The sequence below is a fragment of the Rhinatrema bivittatum genome, chromosome 13 (assembly GCF_901001135.1).
Source record: "Rhinatrema bivittatum chromosome 13, aRhiBiv1.1, whole genome shotgun sequence".
NCBI classification, from domain to species: Eukaryota; Metazoa; Chordata; class Amphibia; order Gymnophiona; family Rhinatrematidae; genus Rhinatrema; species Rhinatrema bivittatum.
The window spans coordinates 54,881,209-54,901,698 of NC_042627.1; the positions used below are offsets into that span (position 1 = coordinate 54,881,209).

The window sequence follows — 20,490 nt, forward strand, 5'->3', positions numbered from 1 at the left end:
TCTGCAATTCTAAGGAACCCTTTCATGTAGCCCTTGTTAAAAACAGCAGCACACAGGGTGGCACAGGTCTTCACTCTTACCCTCCGCTGCGCACCCTTACCCTCCGCTGCTTATTCCCCAGCCATTCATTCCTTGGCAGGTTGCCACCTCTCAGGACAGGCTAACTGGTTTCATTCCTATCTTATGGACAGAAGTCCGCTTGTAATGATAGGAGGAAACTGCTGGTCCAAATCTTTTCCTAGAAGCTGTGCCATTCTGCAAGGGTCAATCATTTCTCCCTTTCCTTTCAGCCTTCGCTTGCTTTCATTAGGTGCCAACCAACAGGAGGCTTTGAATGCGATATTTTATACACGCAGGTGACCTTCAATTACATTTTTCACCGGGGTCTGAGACACCAATAGCACTAACAAAGCTGTCATGTTTAAAAGTGATTGGGGGGTGACTAGGAAGTCATTTATTGCATTTGCACATGAGTCTCACCCCCTCCCCCCACCGAAATGTTTTGGGTAGGTCAAGGATGCAAATCAAAGGACAGATAAGCTGATACTGCAGAGCCAGGAATGTCTTGTCAGAAATCTAGGAAGAACTCTTGACGAGGGTTGATCAATGATACACCCAGATTCGTGCAACATGCCAGATCTGTTTTGCTTCTCTTCTGTCGGTGAGACAAGCCCTATCATGTCTTTCCTCAGGATAACCTACAACTCAGGCTCTAGTACTCCGCCATAATAAGTGGAGTGGTGAGCTGGAGGTAAACCTCTCCGTGTCACTTCAGCTGATGTACACATCAGGAAACAAGACCCACGGAATATACCCAATTATGTTTAATAATATCCAGGCAAGTTTTCCCAAATAAACGTAAGACCTGCTCCCTACCACAACCAGATTTGCCAGACTAAAAGCTTGGCCAGGTGATGCTGCATATCAGTGCTACTTGGCTAAAATGTAAGCCCTGACCTCAAAATGCCTTCACACCACTTTTTTTTTTTTTAAATCACAGTAAGTTTTAGCTGGGTAATGATTTACTTGGCTAAAATACTTTTCCACTGCAAGCAAACCCGCTGAATACTGACCTCATAGATTATGGTAAGAACCTTATGATTAGTTTGGCTAAAAAACATTCTCATTTCCTATAACTCCTTCCAAACTCTGCAGCTCGTGTTATTTCAGGCAAAAATAATGGAGAGCGTGCGACTCAGCCATGGCTACCAATTGCATTTAGAATTCAATTTAAAATTTCCAGTTTGGTATGAAAGGCGAAGGAGTGGGTTATTTATGTAGTCGCATCACTCCTTACTGTCCCACATAGGGTCTGAGATCCTTTCAGGGTGCATTGCTAAAAACTGTTTTGCTGAAAATGCTTTGTATATATATCTGTGATTGTGCTTCCCTTGGAATAAGCTGCCTTTATAAATTTGGTTAATTCAAGATTTGACTCTGTAAAAACATAAAAGCATGACTTTTTATGCTGGCCTTTTCAGGGTTCAGACAAGAACCCTGCCTGGTGACTTTTAGAAAAAGGCTTAAGACTTGGTTATTTAAACAAGCCTTTCCTGAAACTCACTGATTCAACATAGCAATCATTACTGTACATTCAGCACAATGTAAATAATTGCTCTTCTTGCCGTTGAGTTACTTATGCGTTGTTCTTCCTCTTCCCCCAGTTCCAGCACCCCTGTTTTATTGTAACTTCTGCTTCTCTTTGCTTTGTTAATATCTAAGGTTATTGTACCCCCGTTCCATGTAAACCGACATGATATGATTGTATCATGAATGCCAGTATAGAAAAGCACCAAATAAATAAATAAATATCTGCTACTTTTTTGTTTGACTATTTTTGTGACTGGTTTTTATATTGTGGCACTTGTTTTAAGAAAAAAATGTTAGAAAATGTCATGATATTATGATCAGATTAGCTCATATGACAATTGGGATCTGATATTTAAACTGAGTATATGTTTTATATTAATTATTTTAGAGTATACAGTATATATATATATATATATATATATATATATATAATGTATTTGCTGACTTATGTATTTGTATTTTATTATGTTTGTTATGTTGGTTGTATTTTGTCTTATTTGTTAAAAATCTATCTAATCTTCTTTGGGCCTCAAATAGTAGAAAAGGCTTCCACCAGAAAAACATTCTTCCATAGCTGTACGTTCTTGTATGGGATGGGGGTCAATAATCCCATGCCCAGCCTACCATTGTATCTTCTGAAGTAGTTTCCCCATCTAAGTACAAGTCAAGCTTGGCCCCAATTAGCTGCCAAAATCAATACGGGATTAGGCTTGCTTTGATCAGCATGGCCAGGATAAGGCATCAATGCTGATGCTTAAAAATCAACCAAAAAAAAAAAAAAAAAAAATCAGCAGCAGCTAAAATAATCATATCGCTCCAAAAAGAAACAATAAAAAAACAATTTTGAGGGGTTGGCTTGGTTGCTGCATCCTGCCACATTTATTTATTTAAAAATTCTTCTATACTGTCAAGTTAGATAACCATCACAACGGTTTACAGTAAGGCACGATAATAAAAGGAGTGGTATAGATTACAACTTAATCATGTGCCATCATAGTATGGTAACATTTTAATACAATAAACTGTGTGTGTAAGTTAAGCTTGTATACTGGGACCAAATTAGGCGGTTTGTATTTAACCTTAATATGCATTTGTATGTTACAAGTAACAACTACAATATTGGTGCTTCCTTGTTAATCAAGGGAGGACATGGATCCCAGGGTCAAGTCTTCTGCTCCCTGGCCAGCTTATGCTGGAGGATGCTGCTGATGTGGTGTTCACAGCACCCGGGGGAGGGGGGGAGAGAAAGTTCCAGTCATCGTGCAATGGGCGACTCCTAAACGGCCAGATTCAGAGTTCATAATTGCAAGGAGCCTTGGTGCAAGGCCCTTGGCCAAAGACGGTTGATGCAATGACCCGGGTAAGTGAAATGGGGTTATGAAACAGGGGAAAAACCTCAGGGAGGCTGAAAATGAAAGCTCACAGCACAGGATCCTAGTCCCAGGTCCAACTGAGCCGGAAGGCCACAGGAGCGGAAGGAAACTGCCAACCCCCGCCCCAAAACAACTTCCCTCTCCACAGTTTATTTTATTTATTTATTTATTTATTTATTAACTTTTATTTACCGACATTCGTGAAGCACATCATGCCGGTTTACAAAGAACTCAGGCGGGAAATACAATGAAATACAATGAAACAATATAACAATATAACAATAACACATTAATAACAGAACCAAAAATCAGAATACAAAGAGAACCAAAGGAGCAATGATAAAGGGGGGAGGAAAGGGGAGGGAGCGGTAGGGGAGGATAGGCAGGGGGCAGGGTATGGGGAGGGAGGGAGGGAGGGTATTCACTAGGATAAGGTATATTTAAGGGGAAAACTGGAGGTGCAAAAGAGAGAGAGGTGTACTCGGGGAGATGATAACGGCCAGGAGGCCCAAGGATCTAGGGATGGCTAGGGGGGGGGGGGAGAGGGGGTGGGGATGGGTCGGGCGGAGGGGGGGTAGGAGTAAGTGACAAAGGCAGGGGGGGGCTGGGAGGTGTGGGAACGGGTGGAGAAAAGTCGGGCGGGTGGATCTGGGGGAGAAAATAAGTTTGGTTAGAGTCGGGGTAGGCCTGTCGGAAAAGCCATGTCTTTACTTCAACTCTCAAATCAAATTCCTTTCAAACCTTACTAAAGTTCTCAGTTTGCCTTATTGTGAAAGTGGCTCGACTAATCATTCGTGACGTTTACTGCAATCCTGAATTTTGCCGAGGCTGCATGCTAACCAGTGCAAGCTGCATACGGGATTTAAAAAATTCATTCGCCTGCTTCGGCTTCACTTTTGGAGTGCATGTTGCGTGCAGTACACAGGGCTTTTCTTGGCTCATGAAGGGGAACTGAGATATAGATTCCTGACCATGTATGGAGAAAGATAGACCAGTGCTGGGGGGGGGGTTTTGTTCATCTCTTTACAAATCACAATCCCACAATGATTTTTCCCAACAAAGAGGACACAAGAAGAAGGCCCTTGCTGTAGCTGAATTTGTGCATTTTGTCACCCCCACATATCTATTTCCATTCAAGGAAAGATGAAGCTGGTGCTCCATGCCGGAAGCCAGAGCATGTACAGCTGTGACTGACAGCTAGCTGGGCTCCAAGGGGATGTTTAACTGGCATGTGCCAGCCTTCATAAAAATAGAAATTTATTTATTTTAGAATTATTTTGCAGCAACCAGCTGTACAGTAACTGCTTCCAGGAAGGATTCATACCAATACATTTACGGTACTTTTCTACAATATTATGTTGGTCCTCTTTTAAAGTAAAATAACGGCAGGGGAGGTAAGGGGAAATAACGAGGCAAACTCTAATGCAGTCTCTAATTATAGAAACTGAAAAGCATAAATGATCAATTATGAATATTAAGCACATTACCCTATGACTGTCATCTCTCATGCATCACCTTTGTCACCCATATTAAAGCTTTTTAAGGCAGGGACTTTCTCTCACACACCGTACTTATATGCCTTATGTTAGGCTCTTCTGGTCCTCCAATCAATTCATCTCTAGTGCCATGCAAAAATCAAACTAAGGGCCTTATTTACTAAGGCTTTTCTCCCATTCTGTGCCTATGGGAAAAATGCTTAGTAAATGAGGCCCTAAGTCATACACAGTAGGAAACACTTATGTAACTTCACCCTGCCCACATCATGGACTCTCCAAGGGTGGAGACTTCTCAATCAAATCACAACAAATCTTGACGACTTTACCCCAAATCTCCCATTGTGTGTCTTGACTAGCTTGTAAGCTCCATGGAACAGGAGCTTACAAGCTCCATCTGTACAGTGTTGTGTACGTCCCGTAGCGTTATATAAATGACTAATAGTAATAGTAAATACAGAAAATGGATAAAAAGAAAATCAATGAAGTAGCTGGCTGAAGACAAAGCCTTTAAGGTTGACAAATGTTTATAGATGCATGTTATTGGGACTCCTGAGGTCACAAATGGCAATGCAGAGAAAGCAGGAACATATTTTGCATAATCCCAATGCCAGCAACAATAATGGGAGATTTCAGTACCTGTTAGAAGACACTAATTTGTAATTAAACCATGGAAAATGAAGCTACCCAGTAGGTATCTCTGACCTGGGCATATACTTGCTGGTGTTCCGCCAGGAAAAGCCAGTTACAGCCCGAGGATGCGCCAAGTATACAAAAGAAAAACGGATAGGTGCTGTGCTTCCTTTCTTCTCTTCGACCTCTTGGGATTTAATAGCGGACTTCCAGCTAGCAAGCGGATACCAAACCTTTAACAGACAGTCATCCTGTGCAGAGAAATAAATATTACTTTATAAAATGTTTTACTTGTATGATTGTTTTTGGTGTATTACATTGTTACTTTTAGGTTTGATCTTTCTGCTGTTATGACGTGAAGTTATTGCTTGTATTGTATTTACTCGCAGTACATTACTTGGAATCTGCAGGAGAGGTGTAAATCAAATAATAGGACTAAACTTACAAAGACCAACATCCTAACATCTCAGCAAAACAATAGGTTGCAGCAGCACGTTCAGGAGTTAATATATAGTGCCAAGCAGCCAGGTTCATTCTAATGCATGTGGAGTAGCAGGTTTCAGACTGCTTTCCAGGGTGGAGATAGTCAAGGGATTGGGCAGTGAAGGCCTGGTGGAAAAGCCAGGCTTTTACTTGCTTTCTGACGTGAAAGTAGTCATTCGCTCTTCTGGGAGAGAGTTCCAAAGGGCAGATGTTGCTCCTGAGGACGTTTGTCAATGAATATCCATCCTTTTATGGTCTGTGTTGTTATGGAGGCACCAATTGAGGATCTTACAGATCTGGAGGGCCTGTAGAAGGACAGCCTGTGAGGTGACTAGGTCCATTTGCTCTTAGAGCCTTGTAGTTCAGTGTCAGGGTTTTGAATTTGGCTCTGTACAGGACTGGTAGCCAGTGCAGATTTTGTAGGACAGCTGTGATATGGTCATGTGGCTTGCATATTTTAATGAGATATATATTCAATATCCAATCATATTAATATCTTCAGAAATGTATAAAAACTATTCCTTTCTTAGTGCAACTAGTCTGTAGCACCAGTGTATAACTTCCTTTTAGTGAAAAATTCCAAAATGCATTCCTCCTTAATAGTCTTACTTGGATAGCACGTGCGGTTTCAAAACTCCAGAGCAGTACATCTCTGCTGAAGGAAGTTATGCATTGCACTGCTCTCACATGACTGTACATTGGTTGTCTCCATTGCCCTACCATGCCTTTAAAACACAGAAACAAAAAATCCTACAGCAAATAAGGCCACTTGGGCTCTCTGTTCTGGCTGTTTTCTATTCCTAAAGTAATACTGCAGACCACACTTGAACACATTCATCCTTACTTTCTCACTGCTAAGAGTCCTCCGATTCCTACCCAGGCCTTTTTGAATTCCCCGTACCAGTTTTGCCCTCAAAACCTCCAACATTGGCTGCTCTAGGGAATCAAAACCCTTTCTGTGAAAAATGATTTCCTATGCTATTCCTCTGTCTACCCTGCAATATCAGATCATGATATTTTTTATAACTTTTACATGCAGCTACACAAACATCCTTTCAAAAAAGTGTACACCCAGTTCATCAATAAACGTTCCATGATGGGAACTGAAACAAATAGGCTACGCTCATCCTGGACTAAAGAATGCATTTTACTGTTGTACGGACAAGTACATAAGGCAGGATCCATCTCAGATAGTTGCCATAGGGGCGGATTTTCATACTCCGCGAATAGGCCTACTTTTGTTTGCGCTCCAGGCGCAAACAAAAGTACGCTGGATTTTAGTAGATACGTGCGGAGCCGCGCGTATCTGCTAAAAACCTGGATCGGCGCGCGCAAGGCTATCGATTTTGTATAGCCGGCGCGCGCCGAGCCGCGCAGCCTACCCCCGTTCCCTCAGAGGCCGCTCCGAAATCGGAGCGGCCTCGGAGGGAACTTCCTTTTGCCCTCCCCTCACCTTCCCATCCCACCCACCCGGCCCTGTCTAAGCCCCCACCTTACCTTAATCCCTGCGCGCCAGCGGGCCTCTTGCGCGCCGGGCCGCGACCTGGGGGCGGGTACGGAGGGCGCGGCCACGCCCCCGGACCGCCCCGGGCCGTAGCCACGCCTCCGTACCCGCCCCCAAAACGCTGCCGACACGCCCCGAAAACGCCGCGACGACCGGGACCGCCCCCGACACGCCCCCCTCGGAGAACCCCGGGACTTACGCGAGTCCCGGGGCTCTGCGCGCGCCGGTAGGCCTATGTAAAATAGGCGCACCGGCGCGCAGGGCCCTGCTCGCGTAAATCCGGGCGGATTTACGCGAGCAGGGCTCTTAAAATCCGCCCCATAGGGGTAGATTTTCAAACTATGCGAATAGGCCTACTTTTGCTGGCGCATCAGGCGCAAGCAAAAGTACGCTGGATTTTAGTAGATACGCGCGGAGCCGCGCATATCCACTAAAATCCTGGATCGGCGCGCGCAAGGCTATCAATTCTGTATAGCCGGCGCGCGCCGAGCCGCGCAGCCTACCCCCGTTCCCTCCAAGGCTGCTCCGAAATCGGAGCGGCCTCGGAGGGAACTTCCTTTTGCCCTCCCCTCACCTTCCCCTCCCTTCCCCTACCTAACCCACCCACCCGGCCCTGTCTAAGCCCCCCCTTTACCTTTGTCGGGGGATTTACGCCTCCCGGAGGGAGGCGTAAATTCCCGCGCGTCAGCAGGCCTCCTGCGCGCCGGGACGCGACCTGGGGCGGGTCCGGAGGGCGCGGCCACGCCCCCGGGCCGCCCCGGGCCGTAACCACACCTCCGGGTCCGCCCCCGAAACGCTCCCGGCACGCCCCCCTCGGAGAACCCCGGGACTTACGCGGGTCCCGGGGTCTGCGCGCGCCGGTGAGCCTATGTAAAATAGGCTCACCGGCGCGCAGGGCCCTGCTCGCCTAAATCCGCCCGGATTTGGGCGGATTTAGGCGAGCAGGGCTCTTAAAATCCGCCCCATAGTGTCTGTCCTGTATAATTGATCTCCCTCCTCTTGCAGGGAAGTCAATATCCACCTACGGATTTAAACATTTTCAAAACTGGACCCAGAGAGTGAATCACAATCTCAAATTCACTAGAATTATTGCGAAAATCAAAACACAAAAAAAATCCAAGAAACGAAACAAAAAATTAAAAACAAACAAACCTCACTGAACCTTGCCTGCTAATCCTAAAGCCAAACAAAGAGCGGTCCATACTCAGAACTTATCTGGCTAGGAAAGTTAGGCAGATAAATATATCTGACTAACTTAGGAGGGACATTCAGTAGGAGGGACATGCCACTGGATACAATCAGATAAATTTGAGGTAGCCGGATTACTTCAGACCTGCTCAACAGCTGATGTAACTTAGCCAGATAGGTCTGAATATCGCCATCTATCCAGCTAAGTAGTTCATCCTCATAATGCTCCCATCCCACCCACCAATTAGAAGGTTAACTGTTTAGCCTCCAGCTAAAGTGGCAGCCACTGAATACGGCCGGATATTGAAATGCTACCACTTAGTCGGATAAGTCTAAATTTATCTGGCTAAGGGGTGCTGAATATTGGGCCCTTTGTTTACAGTACTGTTTGGCTCTTGTATATATTATAACATCCCAATTAAAATGAAAACTACTGTTCAACTAGAAAAGAAAGAAAGGCTTTAAAATGGAAAGATTAGAAAATGGAATGGCTCAAATTAAGGGAGCCAAGATTACTAAAGCAGTTAGGTATGGAATAAAGAAAAAGGTGGTAATCCTACTAGAGTCGAAAGGGAAAGAATTAAGAATATTCCAAAACAGCATGACCAGCAGGGTGCTAAGTCCATTCTTCATCAATGCCTTTAGAAACAACATTGGGGAATGGTTAGAGAGGAAAAGGTGGCTGTCTGCATATACGATGAAAATTTGCAACGGAGTAAATATGCCAGACAGAATAGATATGATGGGAAATGACTTTAAAAAAAACCAAACTGGAAAAAAGGTCAAACTTATAACAACTGCACTTTAATTTAAAAAATGAATAAATAAATAAAAATCATACATTTGGGACAAAGAAAGAACTAGCCATCACCAAAAAGGAAAGAGAGCCAGGGAAACAGAATACCTGGATGCATAAGCAGAGAGACGGAGGAAAGACCCCCACCTTGAGTACTGCGTTCAGTTCCAGTGGCCACGTCTATAAAATGACAATGACCAAGTACAAGCAATTCAAAGGGCCAATAAAATTAAGCAATGCCTGCACCATGAGCCATACAGAGAGAAAGAGAGATTGAAGGTCGTAAAGACGCATTCTCTGGAAGAAAGGGGGAAGGGGAAATATGATACAAACATTCAAATATCTAGCAGGCTTCAGTAAAGGGCCATAAGGTAGCATTTTTCCTGGCGTAAGCTCGAGGACACGTGGTTGTCATATGAAGCTGAACAGAGGGAAGCTCAAAAGGAATGCGAGAAAACAGGTTTTCACTAAGATGCTGGCGGACACCTGAAATCAATTTCCAGAAGTTATAGTAGCAGCATTCAAGCATGCAGCCCTAGATAAGAACGTGATGGTTACTGGGGTTAATAAGATTCTTCTCATCAGTGGACCAAATCAAGTGTTTGGGGGTGGAATATGATTCGTTATTGTCCTTGGAATCACAGGTGCAGCACACAGTGCAAGCGCGCCTATTTTAAACTGCACCAAGTCGTCGGCGTTGCTCGATGGTGGATTTCAATTCGTTTAGGCTGATAGTCCAGGGTTAGGTATTGTCTTATTCAGGCTATTCAGTGGGCAGTTTGTTGGACTTGCAGAGGTTTCTGAACAGGATTCAGATAGCACAAACGTGGCAGCCAGACTGTTTTGGGATGGGCACGGAAAATATCTGCACAGCCACTGCTGCTTCAGACGCATGGGCTAGCAATAAATTGTACAGTCTAGTTTAAAATTCTGTCCCTCCTTTTTTAGGATGCCGAGAGGAAACGGGACAGTGTATTTGAAAGACCAAATGCATTGGTATGAGCCCACAAGAGATCTTCGTTCCTCCCAGGCTGCAAGGCTGGCTGTTCCCCACTTTTAAAGGGAGAGGTGGTGGGACAGACTATTTTCCACAGTCACCACTCAACTCAGCATCAAACCTCCAACAGACATTAGGAAGGACCCTAATTATCTTGTAGGATGAAATTAAAAACATGGCTCTAACCTTTAGTAATTTACTAGTTAGGAGTCTGAGGTTATGGATTTCTTTCATGTCAATGTTTGTTAATTGTCCGATTTCTTGGATTTAAATTTTACTGTAGTCCACTTTGGGTGTCCAGATGACTATAAAGTGGTTTAAATACAGTAAGCAGCAGACTGGGTGGATCAAGTGGTCTGTGTTTTATTTTATTTCTTTACATTTAGCTCCCCCACTTTTTCCACTGACAGATAGCTCAAGACGAGTTACCTACAGTACCTGAATGTATTTCCCTATCCCCAGAGGGCTTATTTACTAAGCTTTCTTGCCCACAGACACAGAATAGGGAAAGAGCATTAATCAATGAGGCTGTAAGTTTGTAACTGCGGCAACGGAAGGCGATGTGGACTCGTCCAAGATCACCAAGAGCTGTGGCAGGAGGATTTGAACCCTGGGCTTCCCTGGTTCTCAGCCTGCTACTTCAACCACTGGGGCTACTCCTCCGACATCTTCTGTATTCCTTGCATTCTGTACAGAAATGGAGGAATAAAAATAAACTTATCTAAAATCTATTCCGTGCCGTCTGCAGCACCAGACAACCAGCAGAGTGCCCTCTTAAACGATTCCCGTATGAAAAGGATTCTGGAAGGGAAATCTAGCAAGCAGGGCTTGGGGGCTGTTTCAGTGTATTGAAATTCATGGCAAAGGCAGTCAAACTAAAATGAGTCATCTGCAGAAGCCAAGAAGAAACTAATTGCCGTTTGAAGCGGAGGCAGGAAAACGCCTTCTAGCCGAAGGTCTCGGAACAATACCATCTGCTGCAAACCCTTAGAAACAGAAGGACTCAGCACAGAAAGGTTTAGAAGGCCTCTCTCAGGACATATTTCATTGCAACTGAGGTTGACAGGTCACAATCCTAATTTCCTTAAATGGAGAAATTTTATTTAGATTACAGGAATTAAAAAAAACCAACCCAAAAACGTGAGACACGGGGCCTTTAATCTCGCGCAACGAGGCTCGATTAAAACCCACTGCAGTCTCTGTCTTCTCACAGTTCCAGAGCCGTTCACGCAAAAACGAATCCCTTTCTGAGGTATGGAAGAAATAAGCAGCCAAACAAGGAAGGGAGAAAATCAAAACCAAAATACACAAAACATTTGCAAGTCAAAATCAAAAAGCGAAGGGCCCAGCCTGAAGGCTGAGTGGGAGAGAGTCCTCAGGCCAGCGGGGCCAGGGTTTACGGCTCTTGGGGAAAGGGTTTTCTCAGTCACCATACAATGGCGATGCCTAGTGGGCAGATTCAGAGTACAGGAGCATCGGGTTCTGCCACATGGTCCCTGTCCAAACATGGTCACTGCAGTGACTGGGCGAGCTGGAACAGGGGGAAGAGGGAGGTTCATAAAATGGAGAAACTACAGAGTCAAAAGAAATAAAGAAAAAAACCCTGTGACCTCTTCCCCTCCTGCTGCAGGTTGTCTCTTTTTCCCCAGTTTAAAACTTCAGACTCAATAAGGTGTTTCTTCCACTTCGCTTCTCTTTGCTGGTGATCCCTCTCTCCCTGCTGAATCACCTGCTGCAGGATTCCTGGCAGGCGCATCCCCCTCCAGGCCTAGCTTTGCTCCGAGGCACGTTTCCTCAGGCAGGTGGCTTCAGTAAGCTGTGCGAGATCCCAGAGTTGAGTCTCTTCAGCCGTCCACAAAGCAGACAGTGGCTGGACATCTTCACGTTACTGTACAAAATTACTGTCCCTCTTTATAAGCAGAGGCCCTTCAGGGAACAATCACTCTTCAGCTTAGGCATTCTAATCCATCGCTCGGCATGTGTTATTCCTCCCTGCAATAACTCTATATTTATTTGATATACAGTGATGACTGACACAGCCTAAATAACTCCTTGTCCAATTAATTAATAATATTTATATTTACCTTTCCGGCTGTTGCAAAGTATTCGCCATCAGGGGACCATTCCATTAAGTGCACAGACACTGCAGTCCTAAGAGAGAAATAAAAGTGGCTATTCATTTTGATGACTTTCGGTTGAAAACATAGCCTAGTATTTAAGAATTATCAATTATAGAATGCAAAATTAAAATAAACTTTGTGTGTGTGTGTGTGTCTATATCTAAATATCTATATAAAAAGATACATATAATATACTAAACAAAATAATCAGTTTTTAAATTTTTTTTCCCCGTTGACCGAAAAAAAAAATTAAATTTTTCTCCTGTAGAGAAAAATTAGCTCTCCGAACTTTCTGCGGTTCCTTGGTTTAATGTATCTATATGGGGTAATTTTAATTTTATCTTTGGATACAGTTTCATTTGTGTTTAAGACGTGAAGAAATCAATGCATGATATATCGTGCAACACTTGGGAGAGTTTGCACGCACCATGAAGATGATAACACTTTCCTGGGAATCTAACAACAAGACGCTGCAGCCCTTGTCAGCTTGCCTAGCAGCAGGAGATGAGTTTCAACCTGGCTGCCATCAAACCCAATTTTATTCTTTTTACCTGCCGCAGTCACAACATCCTTTCCAGACAAAGTCAGTAGCACTCTTCCACAAAGCTCCCCTTTGAGTTCAGACGTGGCACTCCGCCTCATTTAATGCAGACAGCTCTGGACAGCAAGCCTATCCCCTTATCGTACAAAGGGAAGACGTACCCTGATTTCTAGCACCTCGAGCTCCCTCGGCTGCAGAAATCCCAGGTCATCTTTCTATAAATTTGAGTGGGTTTTTCGGTAACTATCAAACCAGCATCGGCTGAAAAAAGCAAACATGCACAGGCTCCTAGATTCAGCAGCTTTTCTCATGCAGATAACTTCTATTTAGGAATAACCCTAGAGGAGAAGAAAGATGGGGGAGGTGGTGACAGACAACAGATTCCTCAACTAACACGGCACCAGGCGCAAACCTCTATGAGGGAAGAATGCTCTAGATTAGAAGAAGAGATCACGGCATGAGGAGCAACATTAGAAATTATTTCTTCATGGAAAGGGCAGCGGATGCATGAAAAGCCTCTCAGTGGGGGCAGAGGAAGGAAAAACAGCAGCAGATTTCAAGAAAGCCTGGGGTTAGTCCAGAGGCGTGAAGAAGGGAAGAGAAAGCCAGAGATCGCCTGGGGCCTAGGGCACTGAACCAGGAATAAACTTGGACAGGCGAGATGGGCCTTATCTGCAGTCCGTTTCGGTTTCTATGTTTTCCTACAAAACTAACAGAGTTATATTCGCTGAGTTGGTTCCCGGCCTCCCCCTCCCCCCGGTCAGTTTTCTTTTGAAAGTGTGCATGTTTCTAGCACTGCCCCAGTGAACAACACAGGCACATGAGCAACTGGAAGAGGGAGATGGGGGAGGAAATTAGCTGCAAACCTGGAAAAAAATAATTAGAAAAATTCTGGGCACCGGAAGAACACTTTTGTGAACTCTGGTCCTTGAATGCTGGAAGCAGGTCTGGTTTTCAGGAAAGCCAAACTCTGCAAATAAACCTGGATAGGGAATTAAATATATTGGACTACATCACAAATATTTGTAGTAGAAATCCTGAAAACACAGGCCTATTTGTGGCACTTCAAGTTCTAGAATATGTCATCTCAGAGCCAAGCAGAGACGCACTGCTTCTCTCTACCTGCACCCTAGCTCATCTCTCCCCATGGTGTTTCCCTTCCCTTCTACCCCAAACTGCATCTCTTCTCAAAGGACGCTTCTCTCACCTATCTCCACCCTCTCCCTTACCTTCTTTCTGAGTCACGGACAGGAAGTCAGAAGGCTGGCAGTATGGGGACAGCGCATGAGTATGTGCTCGTGGGTCACTGGGCTACTCTTCCACCAAAGAAAGCACGGGGAGGAAAAGAAGCCGGGTGGGCCTCCTGCTATGTCCGCAAGAGCTGCCAGGGGAGGGAAGCAGCAGATCCCACAGCAGCGCCTGGGCTTTACTTCTGTGGTTGGCGACAGGACCTTATCCAGCCACAGTTGATTCTCAGCCTCTGCTTCAGGTCTGGGCACCAAAGAAATTTTAGGCCTCCATGGTACCAGGAAATGTCCAGACTTCATCCAAACCATGCAACATGACACCCAGGTTCTGAAAGTTAGGCATGCCATGGTACCATCCAAAATAAAAGCCTAATTTACTACCATAAGCTTTTTTTTTCCATTGAGAGAATAGGAAAATGAATAAATTAGGCCCTAAACCCAATAAAATCAAATATTTTTCAAAAATACATCAGAATTCCTGGCACCTTCAAAGTGATATTTTTGCTTATCAGAGCTGCAAAAATAATGTATTTTTTTTTCTGTGTGTCAGTGTTTTAAATGTTGATTCATAAAGAATTAATTGCAGCTTCAGAAGCGAAACAAGTCACATGCAAAACAACTGGAGCATTATGACTAATCCTACCATATCGGCATGTGAAATAAAGATGTCATCTCCAGTCACATCCCCATGCCTTTCAAGTTCAAACTGAACCAAGGTGGCAAACAGGTACAGTAAGCCTAGACCCAAGTGTCATTTCTAAAACAGAACAAGATCGTATTTGCTTAGCGGATTTTCAATTAGTCAAGTTGCAGAATAGTCTTAACACCAGGGCTGAGAAGAAATGAGTTCTAGGTTACCCTGCCATGGGTTTTGCCAACCATAGGCGGTCTGGAGAGCGGCAATCAAGTTCTATACAGTAATGGCGCCTCTAGTGCAAATCAACATCAATCGGCTGGCAACTGAAATTTCATATCCAATTGTTTGGCCATGGGACACAGGTGACATTTACTGCTCTCTCGCAGACCAAGATTAAACCCAAGACCCACACAGTTCCGTGCCTCTCAGGCTTGGTTAAGTCTTGCAAATGAAAACAGTCACCTACTTGCACTGCCAAATGCAATTCCAGTCACTCAAAACCGGTTGAACGTTATCCTTTCCGAGGCAACTACCGATTTCTTCTTCTTCCTCATCCTCTTCCAGGATGTTGCCGGAAGGAGGGGCCCACAGCTTTAAGTTATCGGTGGCCGTCAATAGCCTGTTACCTGCCAGCAAACCGAAAGAATAGCACATGATAAACAGGACACAACAAAAGTCAGAGTGCAGCCACCAATGGAACACAACTGTTTCCCTTAGATTTTTTTTTTCCTGAACACTGTCCGCATACGATTATAATAATTTATATTTATTTTTTTCAACAGCATCATCGAGGACACTATTATAGCAGATGGGTCTGGAAGGAAACTCAAGGGTTCCTATAACCCAGCAGATCTTTTCACACCATCAGATATGTCAATCTTGGAAGCCATTCATCTTTTGACCACAAGGGATTGCCAGCGATGGCCCCTGTTCTTGTGGCTTCAGGCAGAATATGCCGTCCCTCAACTACCCCAGACAGATTTGGTCTAACCTGCTCTTAATCTTCCCCCCAAGGATGGGCGATTCCATCATCTCTACAAATAACCTAAGGCTTGTAAGGGTGGCCAACGCTCGGCCACCCTTACAACCAAGTGAAGTGCTGGCAGGAGATCCCAGGGGGTCTCGGGAGTATCTGGAAAAGATGATTTTATGGCAACTAATGGTATTCTCACAGAGCAGAGAAGAGCCCCTCAACAAGAACTGGCAGTATACCGAATATCCGCCCAGCCTCATTACAAAACAGAGAGATAGCAATTTGTAATAACAAAGGAAAACAATTTAGAAGACAGAAAAAAAAAAAAAGCAGAGGCCTTCCAAGTGAAAACTTGCTGCAGTATTCAGAGGGGAAAAAAAGGTCATGATTTCAAAATTTCAGCAGTTTTTGTAAGTGGAAAACCAAATGTAAAGATAATGTGGTGGTGGCTTTAGGGAGAAGGTTTGTGCAGAAAGGAAGCATTCCCCGTGCCAATGTAAAACGTATTAGCGGGCAGAGCCACGGACAGGCCCAGAACACATGGTATCAAGCGACGCCCTGCTTGTATGTACAGTGCAAGACAAGGGATATTTTCAGGACAAAAATTCAATTAATGGGGAACCTTATGATCGCAGCTTGTGGGGAATCCTGCAGTACAGCCATCCTCAGAGGCCTAGGAGCTTTCCCCCGTCAAGTCTCACCAGCTACCAAAAGACAGAAAGTCCTTTTTCAAAGCCACGTCTGTGGGTAAAACGGAGCTCTGCCCAAAGGAAACGGCCGCTTATAAGACCGCCTGCATGATACGCAGGTAAGCTTGCACACGTTCCAGGAGATACCTGCGGAAGGTTTCCCCCTTCTGCGGAGTCCTTGGGGATGGAGGAGGGAGAAGGGTTGGAACCTGCACGCGTACTTCTGGATTTTCGAAAGCATGCAGGTAAATGTTCCTGAAAGGTCCCTGCATTCCAATTAGCTGATGTAATTATGTGCGGGTATTGTGTGTGTGTGGCGGGGTTGTCATTTTCAAAGGGGACGTATGCGCATAAGTTCACTTTGAAAACTGGTTTAACTTTAGTGTGACGTGCCAGCATATAAACCTGCCCCCTGCTTTCCACTGGGAGATTATTCTTTCCTCTTGTATTCAGCGATTTTTCAGTTTTGTGAGCTCATTTGTTTTTAGAAGCGGGCACCGTTTAAAAAGAAATAAAAAAGTGACACTACAAGAAGTGCCACAGAAGGATAACTGTGTTGCCTTCAAACTCCTCAATTAAACTCATCTGCAAGCAAGCTGTAAAAAGAGAGTCAGTAAATGTTTCACAGTGACAATGCCTTGTTTCAAAGTGCCCAACTCTCTATTTATTTACTTATTCGTTTTGAAGAAATCAAGAATTCTGGAAGAAAATATCTGGCTTCAGAGCTATTAAAAAATAACTTCTATATACAGGTCAAATTATAGGACCAATGTGCTAAACTTCATTAACATTGGCATAAAAGACAAATGAGATACTGTTAACACAGGCGTTAAATGCAGGCATTACAGCAAAATATTAACACCACCTCCCTGTTCTTTTAGTTAAAGGATCTGTATTAAAGTCTGTGAGCTTTAATGTGGGCTATTTTTTGCTGTGCTAAAGGGTAATAAGCAAGTTAGCATACTTCTACATCATCATTACCTCATTAGCATACATCTATTTATTATATGGTTATATTACTCGCTCTCGTACCATAGTGCTTACAGCTAAGTACACAGTTCTTTCGCGGCTTACATCTATATAAATTGAAGAAATAAGGTAGACAGAGTGGGACAGGATAAGTGTACAATACATTTGATAGAGACAGGATGAGGAGCAAGGTGACAGAACAAAATAAAATAATAATAAAAAAAAAAAGATAGTGTCAAAGAACAGGAATGGTTTGAAGACAAGATTTATAGGATGGAAGGGTAGAAGGGTACTGCATATGATACAAAACATATAAACATATTGCAATGCATAGTACAGCGTAGCAGAAATTATATAAGGCAAGAGGACAGCGTGAAGTCTATGTAGCAGAACATTGAGCATAAGAATTGCCATGCTGGGTCAGACCAAGGTCCACCGAGCCCAGCAGTGAGCTATGATCAGAGAAGCTGCTGGTGGTGGTAGTTGTGGGCGGCAGGGTAGGCTTGGTTTTGTCTTAGTTTGTCGATGGTCAGTCTGGCTTCTGTTAGGAGAGAACTCCAGAGCGGGGGGAGAAACACAGAGAAAACACGCTTGCAAGTCCGGGCCAACCTGGAATATTTGGGAGCAGAGGATCATAGGTGAGCCCCTGTTTCAGACCTGAGCTTCTGAGTGGGGTTGTAAGGGAAACAGGCAGCTTTTTCAGATGCGTTAGGGCCTTATCGTGAGGGATACTGCCCTAACGCACGAGATAACAACCGCACTGCGACATTAAAATTAAAATGAGGGAAAAGGGAGGGTTTAGGGTGGGGTTTGGACAAGGTTAACAAAAGTTTTGGGCCCAGTAGCACTGCGGGCAATAAATGTTTTTACACATTATCGCCGGCAGTAGCATCAGAAATAGCTACACCTTTTGCAGGGGCTCTGGGGGGGGGGGGCGATAGTGCGTGCCGTGGCCACAATCGCAATCACAATGCGGCCGGGTGCACACTATCAATCTGGGCCTTAGGTAGCTAGCATGCTTTAACAGTGCTGTTAATCCATGTTAACAGCAACACAAGTGTTAAATGCCTGCTTTATTTAACACACTTTAATACAAAGGTAGGCAACTCTGTTCCTGGAGTATTACAAACAGGTCTGGTTTTCAGTATATCCACAACAAAATACGCATGAGATATATCTGCACACAATGAAGGCAATGCATACAAATATACCTCATTCCTATTCACTGTGGCTATTCTGAAGCCAGGCCTGTCTGAGGCAGTCCAGGAGCAGAGTTGCCCACCCTGGTTTAGTACATTGGTCCCTATGCTACTTTTATTTATTTATTTATTTATTTATTTAAGGCTTTTATATACCGACTTTCTTGATACAAATCAAATCAACTCGGTTTACATCGAACTAGGCAGTAAATATAACCAAACAACAAGAGACAGTTTGAAGGAGTATAAAGTTACATTATAACAAGGGTGCCTTAACTGGGAGTAGGAAACAAGAAAGGGGGAACGAAGATAAAGTGCAATATACAAGAGAATATGTGAGGGGCAAGGAGCCGTCCTCGTGGTAACTAATAACATGATTAAGTGTTTATTTCCTTACATAATTGCTTAAGACAGTGATATCCCCAAAGCACATGGGTCTCTACTATACAAAATTTGCAGGAAATCTCGTGGCAACAGCTCCCAGTATTCCCTTCAGCCAGCATGGATATCTTTTTTGTAACATCTGAAGATATGCTCTGGGCCAAACTGCTCCAAATATTAATCTATTTACAGGAGGCCACAATACTTTATTTTCAAGGAAGTTTAGCATGTTCTTGATTTGTAATTCTTGGGCACAAAATGTTACATCTGTTTTAACAATCTAAAATAATTCCCTCTGAGAAATGTAGGCCATTTATTTCACTAGCAAAACATTGATTTATTTTGTGGGAAAAAAAAATTACTTTGACACATGGCTTTCATATTAGAACATAAGAAATTACCATACTGGGTCAGACCAAGGGTCTATCAAGCCCAGTATCCTGTTTCTAAAAGTGACAATCCAGGATACAATCCTGGCAAGTACCCAAACACTAAGTAGATCCCATGCTACTAATGCCAGTAATAGCAGTGGCTATTCCTCAAGTCAACCTCATCAATAGCAGTCAATGGACCTCTCTTCCAAGAACCTACCCAAACATTTTTTAAACCCGGCTACACTAACTGCACTAACCACATCCTCTGGCAACAAATTCCAGAGCTTAATTGTGTGTTGAGTGAAAACAATTTTCTTCGATTAATTTTAAATGTGCTACTTGCTAACTTCATGGAGTGCCCCCTAGTCCTTCTATTATCCGAAAGAGTAAATAACAGAATCAAATCTACCTGTTCTAGACCTCTCATGATCTTAAAGACCTCTATCATATCCCCCCTCAGCCGTCTCTTCTCCAAGCTAAACAGACCTAATCTCATAGGCCTTTCCTCATAGGGGAGCTGTTCCATCCCATTTTTCATTTTGGTCGCCCTTCTCTGCACCTTCTCTCCAGGGCAACTATATCTTTTTTGAGATGCGGTGACCAGAATTGTACACAGTATTCAAGGTGCGGTCTCACCTTGGCGCGATACAGAGGCATTATGACATTTTCTGTTTTATTCACCGTTCCCTTTCTAATAATTCCTAACATTCTGTTTGCTTTTTTGACTGCTGCAGCACACTGAGCTGACAAGTTCAATGTATTATCCACTGTGAAGCCTAGATTTTTTTTTCCTGTGAGGTAACTCCTAATATGGAACCTAACCTTCAGAAACACTTTGTAATTTGACATTACCTTCAGGATTCCATGCCAAGTTGTACGTCACAGAACTGAGAAAGAACTGCCCTGTCCTGAGCCATTGATAATTTAGTTGCTAGGGTATAAAATCATGAAACAAAGAAGGATTAGTACTCAGATATAACATTATAAAACCAAGATCAATCAAATGTTCTGTTAATGCAAGTCTGTAAATTTTTCAGTATCACAGATCACGCATGCATCCAAAGTTCCATTTTCTAAAGGGTTGTGTTTCATTAGACAAGGTTCTAATGCTAGGATAATGTACTGCATGGTAGTCACTTACAGATGCTCAAAAAGATACCAACTGGAGCCCGATTAATGCTCAGTTCAGATATGACAAATGACCAATAAAGAAGGTAAATTCAATGATGATCAAATTGCAAGATGAGATGGAAGGAGGAGTAAGCCGTGTCCTTTTGCTATTGCTTTCATCTGATGTCTCTCT

General features: G+C 43.6%; 1 protein-coding gene across 2 annotated transcripts in view; it reads right to left on the reverse strand.

The window, feature by feature from the left end:
* The window catches only part of DMXL2 (Dmx like 2), a 199,409-nt gene that overhangs the window by 123,006 nt on the left and 55,913 nt on the right, over nt 1–20,490 (reverse strand). For both annotated transcript variants that reach the window (XM_029575476.1, XM_029575477.1), the window contains exons 4-7: nt 20,040–20,118; nt 15,069–15,228; nt 12,142–12,208; nt 5,162–5,340 (exon numbers count right to left, since the gene is read on the reverse strand). In XM_029575476.1, coding sequence (XP_029431336.1) covers nt 5,162–5,340; nt 12,142–12,208; nt 15,069–15,228; nt 20,040–20,118 — 485 coding nt within the window. The remainder of the gene's footprint in view (nt 1–5,161; nt 5,341–12,141; nt 12,209–15,068; nt 15,229–20,039; nt 20,119–20,490) is intronic.